Source organism: Podarcis vaucheri, assembly GCF_965113315.1.
Source record: "Podarcis vaucheri genome assembly, chromosome: 4".
NCBI classification, from domain to species: domain Eukaryota; kingdom Metazoa; phylum Chordata; class Lepidosauria; order Squamata; family Lacertidae; genus Podarcis; species Podarcis vaucheri.
The window spans coordinates 78,470,680-78,483,373 of NC_138762.1; the positions used below are offsets into that span (position 1 = coordinate 78,470,680).

General features: G+C 41.4%; 1 protein-coding gene across 1 annotated transcript in view; it reads left to right on the forward strand.

Annotated features, from left to right (window-relative positions):
- The window catches only part of LOC309531580 (uncharacterized protein), a 60,240-nt gene that overhangs the window by 39,120 nt on the left and 8,426 nt on the right, over positions 1-12,694 (forward strand). The window contains exons 13-15 of the mRNA XM_082221171.1: positions 3,482-3,731; positions 8,304-8,496; positions 10,200-10,365. Coding sequence (XP_082077297.1) covers positions 3,482-3,731; positions 8,304-8,496; positions 10,200-10,365 — 609 coding nt within the window. The remainder of the gene's footprint in view (positions 1-3,481; positions 3,732-8,303; positions 8,497-10,199; positions 10,366-12,694) is intronic.

The following is a 12,694-nucleotide window of genomic DNA, read 5'->3' on the forward strand; positions in this document are numbered from 1 at the left end:
TAATATTTCAGACTGTTAGAAACAACCATCTTTTTTTAAAAAAAAGCAAAGTGGGAGACTTTAGCATCTTGGATTTTCACAGCTTAGTTGAAAATGCATTTTTTTTAAACAATCTCACTATTAGACGACTGTATTATTAGAATAACTTCATTTCTAGCTGCCATTGGTCAAATATAAACATTGCTCAGGAGAGGCTCTCCATTCCTTCAGAGAGGCTTTTCGGGATTTTTCTGTAGTATCTTGCCATTGGCTAAAGTTCAAAACTGGAATGTGAAAATCCTTCATGGTCTTCCCCACAATAACGAATAGAAGTAAAGTAAAATAATATAATGCAAAATTTGAGATTGAAACCAGCAACAAATAAATATGATAATGTTTGATCTAAAATGGCAGGTGACAAAAGAGGATCATGAATTATCTTTAATTTAATACAGTATTGATGACAGCCAGGGCAAAATTTTTATACCTGTGGTTAATTCTGCATCGATAGCTCCCAGCAAGAGTCAATTTTTTCCTTTTTGTGATTATAATTGTTAGATTCTAATGTCCTTGCAGAAGAGCAGTTCAAGCAAAACTGCCCGAAAGCAATTAATAATAACTATGGAAACTATGAGGGACGCGGGTGGCGCTGTGGGTAAAAGCCTCAGTGCCTAGGGCTTGCCGATCGAAAGGTCGGCGGTTCGAATCCCCGCGGCGGGGTGCGCTCCCGCTGCTCGGTCCCAGCGCCTGCCAACCTAGCAGTTCGAAAGCACCCCCGGGTGCAAGTAGATAAATAGGTACCGCTTACCAGCGGGAAGGTAAACGGCGTTCCGTGTGCTGCGCTGGCTCGCCAGATGCAGCTTTGTCACGCTGGACACGTGACCCGGAAGTGTCTCCAGACAGCGCTGGCCCCCGGCCTCTTGAGTGAGATGGGCGCACAAACCCCAGAGTCTGTCAAGACTGGCCCGTTTGGGCAGGGGTACCTTTACCTTTACCTTTATGGAAGCGATAACAGCCTACTAAACCTTCTGTGGGCATTGCCTGGTGCCAAACATACCATGAAGCAGAGTGTGGCAGCTGCCTCAGGTATCAAATGCTGAAGGGAAAGGTGTGGACATGCGGCACCCTAAACAAGCCTCTGTGTGTCATGCGGCACCCTAAACAAGCTTGCCAACCTCAGGCGCAGTGAAGGATGCGGTCCTAGTGCCTTTGCAAATATAAGATTCAGCTGCCAGTCCAGTCAGCATCTGCATGTGGAATGGAGAGGGGGACACCATCTTGTCTACTGACCGAGGCAACAAATGTCTTGGCCCAGCCCTGACCTTACAAGCAGTGGCCAATGAACTATGGAATCATTACAATATCCTTCTGTGATTTTACAGCCTTATATTTACAGGCTAGAGTCACAGTTACTTTACTATGTGGGCCAATTTCCATAAGTGGGAAATTGCTTTGATTTCTCACTTTTTAAGTGTGTTGTTGTTTATGTGTTGCAGCTGTACCTTTTGCCTTAATTGTCAGTGTCTTTTGGTCACTGAATAATGAATTTGCGGCGATCTTATTCCTTACACTTGAGGTTACTTCATATGCTTCATTTTTTAAATATACCTGCTTAACCTCTATCTCAAAATATAATACATGTCTGCAACTGTGTATATTAATACTGGGATGTGTGTTGTTGAGCTGGGATTGGCTGCAAATGCATGTGTGGAAGTCAATGACTCTCTCACAAGTTCCAGCAACTTTCTTCTGACCCTACCGTGTGGTGATTCTGATAATCGCCTTGGACTGAGACTCATCTCTTCATAAACATAGCCAGCCAGGGAACAGGTGGTATCTCTATATCTAGCAAGGCCTAGATGTGGCCAGGCAATGGTGTAGCAGTTGGGGTTGGACCTACAATGGCCGAATGAGGCAGCCACCTCAGGGGAGGGGCAGGTGCTGGGTGCATGGAGTAGCAGCGAGAGATGTAAAGGCCATGCTAAGCTAGCCTGTTGCCCTCAGGTGAAGTGGAGGAAGCGTTCTCCTTGGCGGCCTTATTAGGATTTTGTTTGTGGAATGAGGGGTTGAGGAAACCATCTTGTTTGACTGAGGCAGGTAAATGGCTTGGACCAGCTGTGGGAACTGTTCTGTACTGAAGTTCTCACCCTGGGCCAGCAGGGGGATACTGTAGATAGTTATGCAAATGAAGGATCAAAAGTGACGTTCAGTGATTGGATAGTTAGTATGCAAATGAAGGATCGAAAGTGACGTTCAGTGATTGGATAGTTTTAGAAAGTTGTTACAGTAACAAGGTACTGGAGCTCTATATAAGCAGGCTGACTGAGGCCTTCAATTCAGTTCTGTTCTGGCATCTGAATAAAGAAGAGCTGTTTGAAGAATCGCTGTGTGGTCTGATATGTTCACCCACAACTTAAGAGGAACAGAATGAGTTTTGTGTACGTGCATGAAAACTTAACATTTGCTTGCAGGTGCATGAACTAACATGTTGTGCACTTTCAAAGGGATATGTTTCTCCATAGCAAGCTATTTGTGTTACTAGAGCACAATAGTTATTAAGGTAGTTGCACCTTACTGTGGATGGTTAGCACCACAAAGGCTTCCCCATTCTCCATGTTGTAGGAGAATGATTTTCTGTTCATAGATGGAAAGATGAAAAGCTTTTCTTTTGGTTTCTGTTGCATGAAGTGCTAAGAAACTTTTTCTTTTTTGAAGGAGGGAGAACAAAAAACTAGGAAAAAAACACATTCTTGCAGCTGCAGATATCAGTTACTAGTAAAAATAATAATGAAAGTGTTTTGGGGTTACGTATCAAGTTAAAAGGGCATTAATGAATTTTTCTCTCTCTTTCCTTTCGTGTAGTAAAACATGAAGACCACATTAGGGATTTCCTGCACTGTTATGCTATCATTCTTCTATGTACTCAAATCAGGTGGGTGATACAGAAATTGATTTTGTAGGAAACTTTCCAAATATTTTAAGGGGGGGGGGGAGGTGGACATGAACCAATAGTGAAAACCAGCAATCTTTGTTAGATGCCCAAAAATACTCTAGGATTAAAACTCTGGCTTTTCACTGTTGTGCTGCCGATATTTGCTTTGTATGTTCATGATTATGCAAGGGTAAGTTTAAACTTATTATTTATTTCTTACATTATGTATTTATTTATTACCTCTGTAGTCCACCTTGTTTTTACCAAGGAGCGCAAGGTGGTATACATGGCTGTCCCCCCATCTCATTTAACTCACCACAACAACCCTGTGAGGTAGGTCAGGCTGAGAGGCCTAAGGCCACCCAGTGAGCTTCATGGCTTAGTGGGGATTTCAACCCTGGTCTCCCAGGTCCTAGTCTGACACTATAAGCTAAGATTACCTAACTTGCAACATTGTGGGTAGATGTAGTTGGCTCCTATCGGTTAGCTGAAGTTAATTTCTCCTTTAACAGTCAATAAAAAAAAATCTCACTCGAAACTAAAAATAAAAATTTCCTTTCCTCCTTGCAGAGAAATGCATTGTCCAGGATATTAAAATTGCTAACCCATACGTTGCTGAAGGAGAACCTCTAGGACGCCATTGTTTTTTTTACCCAACACCAGATCTTGAAAACACACCCTATAATTTCAGCTGGTATACAAGTGGAAATGAAACACCTATAACGAAAGACCCATCCTCCAGAATTCATCAGCGTGGAACAAAGCTGTGGTTTATTCCTGCAAGATATGAAGATTCTGGATTATATGAATGTGTTATACGGTCAGGACTTGCATTCAACTGCGGTGCATGTGTGTAAATGGCGGAGGGTGGTAATTCAGGCTACACCATTGGAAATCTGACTGCAGTGGTACTTTGGTTCTCAAACTTCATCTGTTCCCAAAACCAAAGCGTTCCAAAAGCAAAGTGCACTTTCCCATAGAAATGGGAAAACAACCCCTAAAACAGCAATTTAACATGAATTTTACTATCTAACGCAGTGGCGTAGCGTGGGGGGTGCAGGGGGGGCCGGCCGCACCGGGCGCAACATCTGGGGTTAGGGCAAATCCACGGGTTAGGGGGCGCAAATCCACGGGTTAGGGGGCGCAAATTACTTGCCTTGCCCCGGGTGCTGACAACCCACGCTACGCCACTGATCTAACGAGACCATTGATCCATAAAATGAAAGCAATAAACAATGTACTGCAGTCACACAATCAATCAATCAATCAATCAATCAATCAATCAATCAGTAGCTGAACTGGGTTCCACACAGTCACAAAAACAAAACAATTTTTTTTTTTACAAAAACACAAAATAAATAGCAAAAATAGACAGACCTCAGTGTAACACTCAAAACGGAAGCGTGGCACTCAAATTGGAGGTGAAACACTCAAATCGGAAGCGTAATACTCAAAACAGAGCATGTTCAGCTTCCAAAAAAAGTTTGCAAACCGGAACACTTACTTCCGGGTTTGCAGTGTTTGGGTTCCAAGTTGTTTGAGTACCAAGGCGTTTGAGAACCAAGGTACCACTGTATTTCCCAGTGCAACTAATCTGAGATAAGCAGATATTGTTTAACTGCTGCTTGAGGCTGTGCTTTGGAGAGAGGTTGCAGATCATAGAATCGTAGAATCAGAAGGGACCCCAAGGGTCATCGAGATCGATCATTCCACTCAAAAGCAAAACAAAAACAAAAATCCCATACACGAGCCCCCCAATTCAATTCCTTGCAAGTGGAGCAAGTCTGTGTTCACAGCTTGGTGCAAGCAAACTTCAACCTCAAGCACCTTCTCCTGGATACTCCCAGGCCCAGAAACTTACCTGCAGCCATAGGGAAGGCAGAATTCCACCTTCTGGCCCTCCACTCATGTTGGAAACATCCATTTCCACCAGTTAGGATTTGGGAGTTCATGTTCCAATATGCCCTGGGGTAACACAATGCTATTTCCATTAATTTCCACTGGGAAGAAGGCCCTTGAGGCTATTTGCCTCAAATTCCGCAAGAGATGCTGGGCCATACTTTCATCTCTCTCCCCGACAAGAGTAGATGTCCCCCTGAGGAGTGGCAGCGCACGCGGTTACTTCTGCTGCCTTCCCCGTCACTGAGGGGAGTCCCTGGGTCCTCGAGGGCAAGGAAAGGGGGAGGTGGCTGAGGTTGGTGTTCCATGAGCACCACTAAACTTTTTACAGGTGCTCTAAATGGGCATTGGGACGCGGGTGGCGTTGTGGATTAAACCACAGAGCCTAGGACTTGCCGATCAGAAGGTCAGCGGTTTGAATCCCCGCGACAGGGTGAGCTCCCGTTGCTCGGTCCCTCCTCCTGCCAACCTAGCAGTTCGAAAGCACGTCAAAGTGCAAGTAGATAAATAGGTACTGCTCCGGTGGGAAGGTAAACAGTGTTTCCGTGTGTTGCTCTGGTTCGCCAGAAGTGGCTTAGTCATGCTGGCCACATGACCCGGAAGCTGTACGCCGGCTCACTCGGCCAATAAAGCGAGATGAGCACCGCAACCCCAGAGTTGGCCACGACTGGCCCTAATGGTCAGGGGTCCCTTTACCTTTAAATGGGCATTAGAAGCTTGAACTTTTGCAAGTGCTCAACTAGAGTGGCTTTCAAAGTATGACATGTCAGGGTTTAACTTTAGGATGCTTGTATATCATGCCTTGCATGCTGCCCCCAACGCTCATGTATATAGACAAAATGGTAATACCTGTTTTTGCCTTCAAAAGTTTGGCTGCCCTTTGCCAGCTACACTTTCATTGGTAGTTCTCACTGAAGAATCTTAACAGCAAAGACTCTTGTGGCACCTTAAAGACCAGCAAATTCATTGTAGTCTAAGCTTTCATGGGCTGCAGTCCATTTGATCCGTTCCATGCAGCACTATCTTAAGTGGAAAGTATACAAAAGCTTATACGGTGGTACCTCAGGTTACATACGCTTCAGGTTACAGACTTCGCTAACCCAGAAATAGTACCTTGGGTTAAGAATGAGATGAGGATGAGATGAGAATGCTTCAGGATGAGAACAGAAATTGTGCGGTGGCAGCGGGAGGCCCCATTAGCTAAAGTTAAACTGTTCAGGTTAAGAACAGTTTCAGATTAAGAACGGACCTCCGGAACGAATTAAGTTCTTAACCCGAGGTACTACTGTATACACTTGCTAGTCTTTATGGTGACTTGAGACTTTGTGTTATTTTGCTGAGGGATGACTGCCTTTTGGGGAATATTGTCAGATTTCATTCAAAGTTCTCATAATTCTGATTGACTGACACGTGATTGTATAACAGCTCTGAATGTGTTTGACTCATACCAGTCAGAGCATCCCATTGCTTAGTATTTTCCAACACTAATTCCTGACCCCCCCTTTTCCATTGCACAAAGCCATTCAGCCAAAATGGTATGCCATCTATCGTTGTCCTAAGATGACTGGTAATCTTTAGCTTATCCTCCCATCACCTAATCCTCAACTCGATGAAGTTCAGTAAAACTACACTCTTTGGATAAAAGCATTTCTTCAGGCATTCACAGTTATTTGACTGTGGAATGTGCACAGTCCAGTTTATTTCAGGGTTTGTGCTTGCATTCCAGCAATATTGCCTAAGTCCAGGACAATCCGAACGTTTTCAAAACATCGTTAAAAAACACTGGTAAACGACTAAAGGGTTTTGTTTTGGAAAACCTTCAAACTGACGTAAGATTGGAATGACTGTGAACTATTGAACTATTTTGGCAGAGATCTATTAGAAATTATTCCTTTGAAAATTGGGAGATTTCAGATGTTGCACCCTAAGGTATGGAAGCGTCAGATTTAGGTCCTGTAATTTTAGTGGGTATTCGTTTATGACCATCTATTTTCCCATTTCCATTTGTTTCCATATTTGGTCCAAGAAGTACAATCCTATATGTGTCTTCTCCAAGGGTGAGAAATCCTTGCTTTCTGCCCATGGACCACATTCCCTCTTGCATAACTTTTCAAGAGCCACACCAAAGGCAGAAGTGGGCGGATCACTGAATGTAAATTTTACCTGGAGAGCCAGTGTGGTGTAGTGGTTAAGAGTGGTAGATTTGTAATCTGGGGAACCGGGTTCGCGTCTCCGCTCCTCCACATGCAGCTGCTGGGTGACCTTGGGCTAGTCACACTTCTCTGAAGTCTCTCAGCCCCACTCACCTCACAGAGTGTTTGTTGTGGGGGAGGAAGGGAAAGGAGATTGTTAGCCGCTTTGAGACTCCTGAAGGGGAGTGAAAGGCGGGATATCAAATCCAAACTACTACTACTACTACTACTACTACTACTCTTCTTCTTCTTCTTCTTCTTCTTCTTCTTCTTCTTCTTCTTCTTTTACCTTTTTACCATAGGATAGTTTTTACGCACAGTCACTCATTTCTCTTTATCCCCCATCCAGTCAAGAAAGGCCTTCTTACAGTTCAAGTACACATTCCACCCAGGCAAAGAATACTCACGAAGCGTATGAATCAGGCCCAGTGAGGGGTCTAGAAAGAGTCTTGGGGGCCAGACAGAGAAGCCTGGAGGACTGCAATTGCCCCTCAGGCCTGACTTTCCCCACCCCTAGTCATGGGGGAAGCCAGGATTTATGTTGTGATGGGGGCAAGACACCTACCCATCACCATCTTCTATCTGGCTCTGTCTAGCAGATTCAGAATGAAACATTTCAACAACAGTTGTTTTAAAATTACTTTCTTCTGACGCCAAGTGTTCAGAAAAATCTGTCAAAATCTTCAGTCATTTGAAAACTAAGTCAAATAAAAAATTGACGTCAAGGAGCACCTTTCATGCGGTTAACGAGTATATTTTGCAAAATTACAAAGAACACACATTTTTTAATCTTATTTTTTAAAAAATCTAGACTAAAACAACTTTTCTTGGATCTGCTGAAAACCTTTCACAATATAATCCAGGTGACCTCAGCGCGCATTTCAATTTCAACTATTCTGATTATTTCTACTTTTAGTTAAGTATTTTTTATTTATTTGATTTGATTTAGGGGTGTGGGAGCTGACTCCATGCCCCTCTGGCTACACCCATGCCCCTAGTCTAGGCTGAAGTACGCCCCTATGAGTTCAATGGGAGTATAAGATTGCAGCCTCAATAAAGTATACAGGGGTCTATTTGGTAACAAAAGTTTGCTTGCTACTGTGTCGTCATTATAACAAAAGGTATCCAAACAGCCGCCTTCCTTATCTTATTGCTAGGAGCTCCTTTGGGATTAGCAAGAAGGAAAGAGCGTAAGATAGTAATTGTGAGGGTGGGGGTAACACTTGGAATGGCTGTGGGTATGCTTACGCTGCAAAAGCATAAAACTGAAGCAATTTTAACTCTGACATTTTCATGTTTAGTTACCAGAATTCGACAATATGCTACAGAAATAGGATTAGAATACAGGTTGTCAACGACAGTGCCGCTCTCTGTTTTAATGAGAAGTCCAGCTACAATCAAACGGTACCAAAAGGATCAGCTGCAAAGATTGTGTGTTCTAACACGGAGGACTTGACACGAGAGCTGGATTTTTTCTCTGTTCGTTGGTATAAGGTACAAACCCTTATAGGTCGCCCTCTTCTGTGGTACTTCCCCATCACTTCTTTTCTTCTAATGAATACTTAATGTTAATGTTAGTAACTTCTCAATGTCACATTTCTCTCACAACTGAAGAGCCAGGGCAGTGGAGGGGGGGAGTATATCTGAAGGAGTGTCTCCACCCCCATCGTTCTATCATAGCTGTCAACTTACAGATTTGAAAATAAGGGACCAGCAGCCAAAATAAGGGACCTGCAGCCTCACCTGTTCCAGGCACTCCAGTCTTCCTGTCCTCCTGCAGTCTGGTCAAACTCATGCTGGTAGCTTCAAGAACACTGTCCAACCAACTTTGTAACCAGAGGGTCAACTGAATAGAATCTGAATCACATGCACCACAAGCCCTATGCAGCCTCAACTTAAGATGGCTCCCCGGCCTGGCTTTGCACTGCATTTTTTCAGCAGCACGTGCAACAAAATGGTGTCCAGCATTCAAAAGCACCCTCATCTTACATTAACTAGCCACACACAAGGCATGCAAGCTCCACCCCCCAGTCGTTTAAGAACCTCTTATTGGGTGAGCAACACAGCCAAGCAACACAGTTGGAGCCTCCCTCCTCCCTGGCTGGCAGGGAGGGAGGGAGAGGAGCTGCTTCCTTTGAAATTTAAGGGACATCCATCAATAAGGGACAGCAGCGGGACATGGCGCTGGAATAAGGGACTGTCCCTTCAAATAAGGGACACTTGACAGTTATGTGTTCTATGCGGACACTGAGGTCCAGCGCCGAGGGCCTTCTGGTGGTTCCCTCACTGTGAGAAGCCAAGTTACAGGGAACCAGGCAGAGGGCCTTCTTGGTAGTGGCACCCGCCCTCCCACCAGATGTCAAAGAGAACAACAACTATCAGACTTTTAGAAGACATCTGAAGGCAGCCCTGTTTAGGAAAGCTTTTAATGTTTGATGTATTACGGTATTTTAATATTTTATTGGAAGCTGCACAGAGTGGCTGGGGAAGCCCAGCCAGATGGGCGGGGTATAAATAATAAATTAATTATTATTATTATTATTATTAGGAAGCATCATCAGGTGGGGAGGGAGTACTCACCCCTTCCATTGCCCGCTTATTTTCTCCAGCAAAATCTCCCAGGCTACAATTAAAATCATTTATTTTCCCGTCTGGGTTATGAAACTGGAAGTGAGCCCAAGGCAGGCAACTCCCTTCATTCCAGTTTTCTCAAGAAGCGTGGGTTTGGAACTACATATTCTCTTAGGCAGCTTAGTCTCAAACTAGACATAAATGGGATGGCACATAAATTTAGTACGTTGCAACTTCTCCAGAGCTCATTACAGCAAAAAGTATACAGGGCAGGCAGACACACGCTTGCTACTTTGCCTCTTTACTCAAAACAAATAATGTAACATATATTAACATAATACAACCAGGTTATTTCATAAGAAAAAGTCACTATGGTGCTTTTTAAAAGGTCAGTGTACAATATTGCTTTTCATGCTAAATGTTTGACTGAATAGTTATTGCACACATTATATAAAATAGAGGAACATAATAATTTCTCTTATTTTTTGCCTTCCTCCACAGTGAATTTGTTTAGCATAAGACTCTATACAGAGATTTGTTTAGGATAAGCCAAACTAAGCATGAGCAAATAGTGTGTACTTTTCACATTCTGTGTGCGTTTAAACTGAACCTTTCTTTGCTTCTAGGAATGCAAGGCAGTGCAGCAGGATGAACGAGTTTTTGTCTTGCAATCATATCTTGTAATAAACAACGTGAGAGAAGATGATAAGGGAAAATATGAATGTAAAATAACATACACTTATTTGGGGAATCAATATAATGTTTCAAGGAGCATTTTTGTGATTGTTAAAGGTAAATCTTTATGTTTTAGTTCCTTGGTAAAGCCTGTATTTTGTAAAATATTCCCTATGTAATGGGGTTGTATGCAGTTTTAATTTTAAAACTTGAATCCATTTTTAGTTTTATTGTATGAGGTCTCCAGTACATCCCTTAGAGATTGCATCCCTTAGAGATTCCTCACACCTCCATCACATATGGTTTGTTGTTCCTATTTCTTTGCCACATCTCCAACAAAGGTTAGATTTCAATTTATATATCTTTGCCAACTTAACTGGTATTAAGTACCACCTATGGAACATCTTGATAAAATTTTCTTTGATTGTGTATAAGGCGGTAAATCGAATATCTTCTCACCAGAGTTTCTCCCATTGCTCTAGATAAATAGTATGTCCGACATCTTTGGGCCCATTTAATCACAGTTTCTTTCACTTCTTCATCCATCAATTCCCAGTCCAGTAAAATGTTATATGTTTTAGATAGCAATTTCTTATTGTTTTGAATTATTATAATATTGAATTTTCAATCCTCTTTTGCAAAGCCTTTCTTTTGATCAGAATTAAATATACTTCCTAGTTGTATATAATGCCATCTCTCAATATCTCCTCAAAGGATTTTAATCTGAGTTTCCCTTGTTCTTCTTTCAATAGTTGTCTATATGTTGGCCAATTTGTTCTCATATTCAGTTTTTTTACAGCAAGGTGTCTGTGGTTCCAACTGTAATCTATATTTATTCCAAAACTTTTATAGTGCACTTCTATCTAAATATATGATTTGTAAATTCTTTATTGACTTTCACCTTCTCATAATTGAGATACGCATGCCATCCATACCTGATGTTAAAACTTTCAAGATCTAATATATTAGTTTTTTGCAATTTAATCCAATCTCTTACCCATATTAAGCATTCTGCTTCATAATATTATTTTAAATTTAGCAATGCCAATCCTCCCCTTTCTTTTCAATCCATCAATAATTTATATTTTATCCACGGTTTTTTCCCTTGCCATACAAATCTCATTATATCTTTACTCCATTCTTCAAAGCAATTTTCTTTATTTATAATTGGTATTGTTTGGAATAAATATAGCATTTTTGGTAGAACATATTGATAACTTTAGTCTGCTCCAGGTTTCAAAATCTTTTCTTATTCCTTTCCAAACTTTTTCATAGTTATTTTTAAACAGTTTGATATTCTTCATAGTTAAATCTATACCCAAATATTTTGCTTTCTTAACAATCTGCAGGCCTACCTTCTCCTCAAGTTCTTTTTGTTCTTGTTCTTGAATATTTTTTACCATAAGTTTTGTCTTTTCCATAGTCATCTTAAAACCTGACACCCTACCAAAATCATTTATTATCTCTATTGCTTTGGCGATGCTTACTTCTGGTTCTTCTGTTGTGAGCAAAATATCATCCGCAAAGGCTCTAATCTTAAAAATCTTTTTTCTGAGTGTTATTCCTTTAATTCCTTTATCTTTCCTTATTTCTGATAATAATATCTCTAATGTTAGTATAAAAAAATTAAAAGTGAAATGGGACACCCTTGTCTGGTGCCCCTCTCCACTGGGAAACATTCTGTCTTGCCGCTGTTAATTATTAGCCTAGCCTGCTGCTTCTCATAGATTGCTTTTATACCTCTACAATAGTATTCCCCCAGTGATGTTAGTTTCAAACCTTCTTAAGAATATCCTTGATAAGTTATCAAAAGCCTTTTCGGCATCTATTAGCATAAACACCATTCTTTTATTTGGTCTTAACTCCAAGTATTCCAATAAATCAATCACTATCCTCATATTTGTCTTTATATGTCTGTTTGGGAGGAATCCCGCTTGATCTTGATTTATATTATTCTTTAAAAGTGATTTTAATCTGTTTGCTAGGATACCCGCAAACTGCTTATAATCATTATTAAGCAATGATATGGGTCTATAATTATTGACTGATTTCCTATTTATTCCTTGTTTATGTATTAGCATAACGTAGGCAGATTAATTTCAACGAGTCATTTCTGAGTGGAACTTGGTTGCAACTCACATGTTTTCCATTACCATTTAGTATCAGTTCACTGCGTTCCCAATGAATGACACCCTAGTGCCCCGTCCCCCCAGGGTTGGCTTTTTCTTTGCATTAAAAAAAACACACACACTAAAGCACTTTTATAACTGGAACACTATTGGACAGTTATGTTATTACTTTGACAGAAAAGATGGGTAAATTAAAAAACCTACCAAAATGGGAAAGGAACTATTTTGAAAATGCCTTTCAGTAGATGTAGGGCGATAGGCTCACCTGCCCACTATGTTGTTTTAAATGTATAAACCCATGCATCATGGAAAAGGGT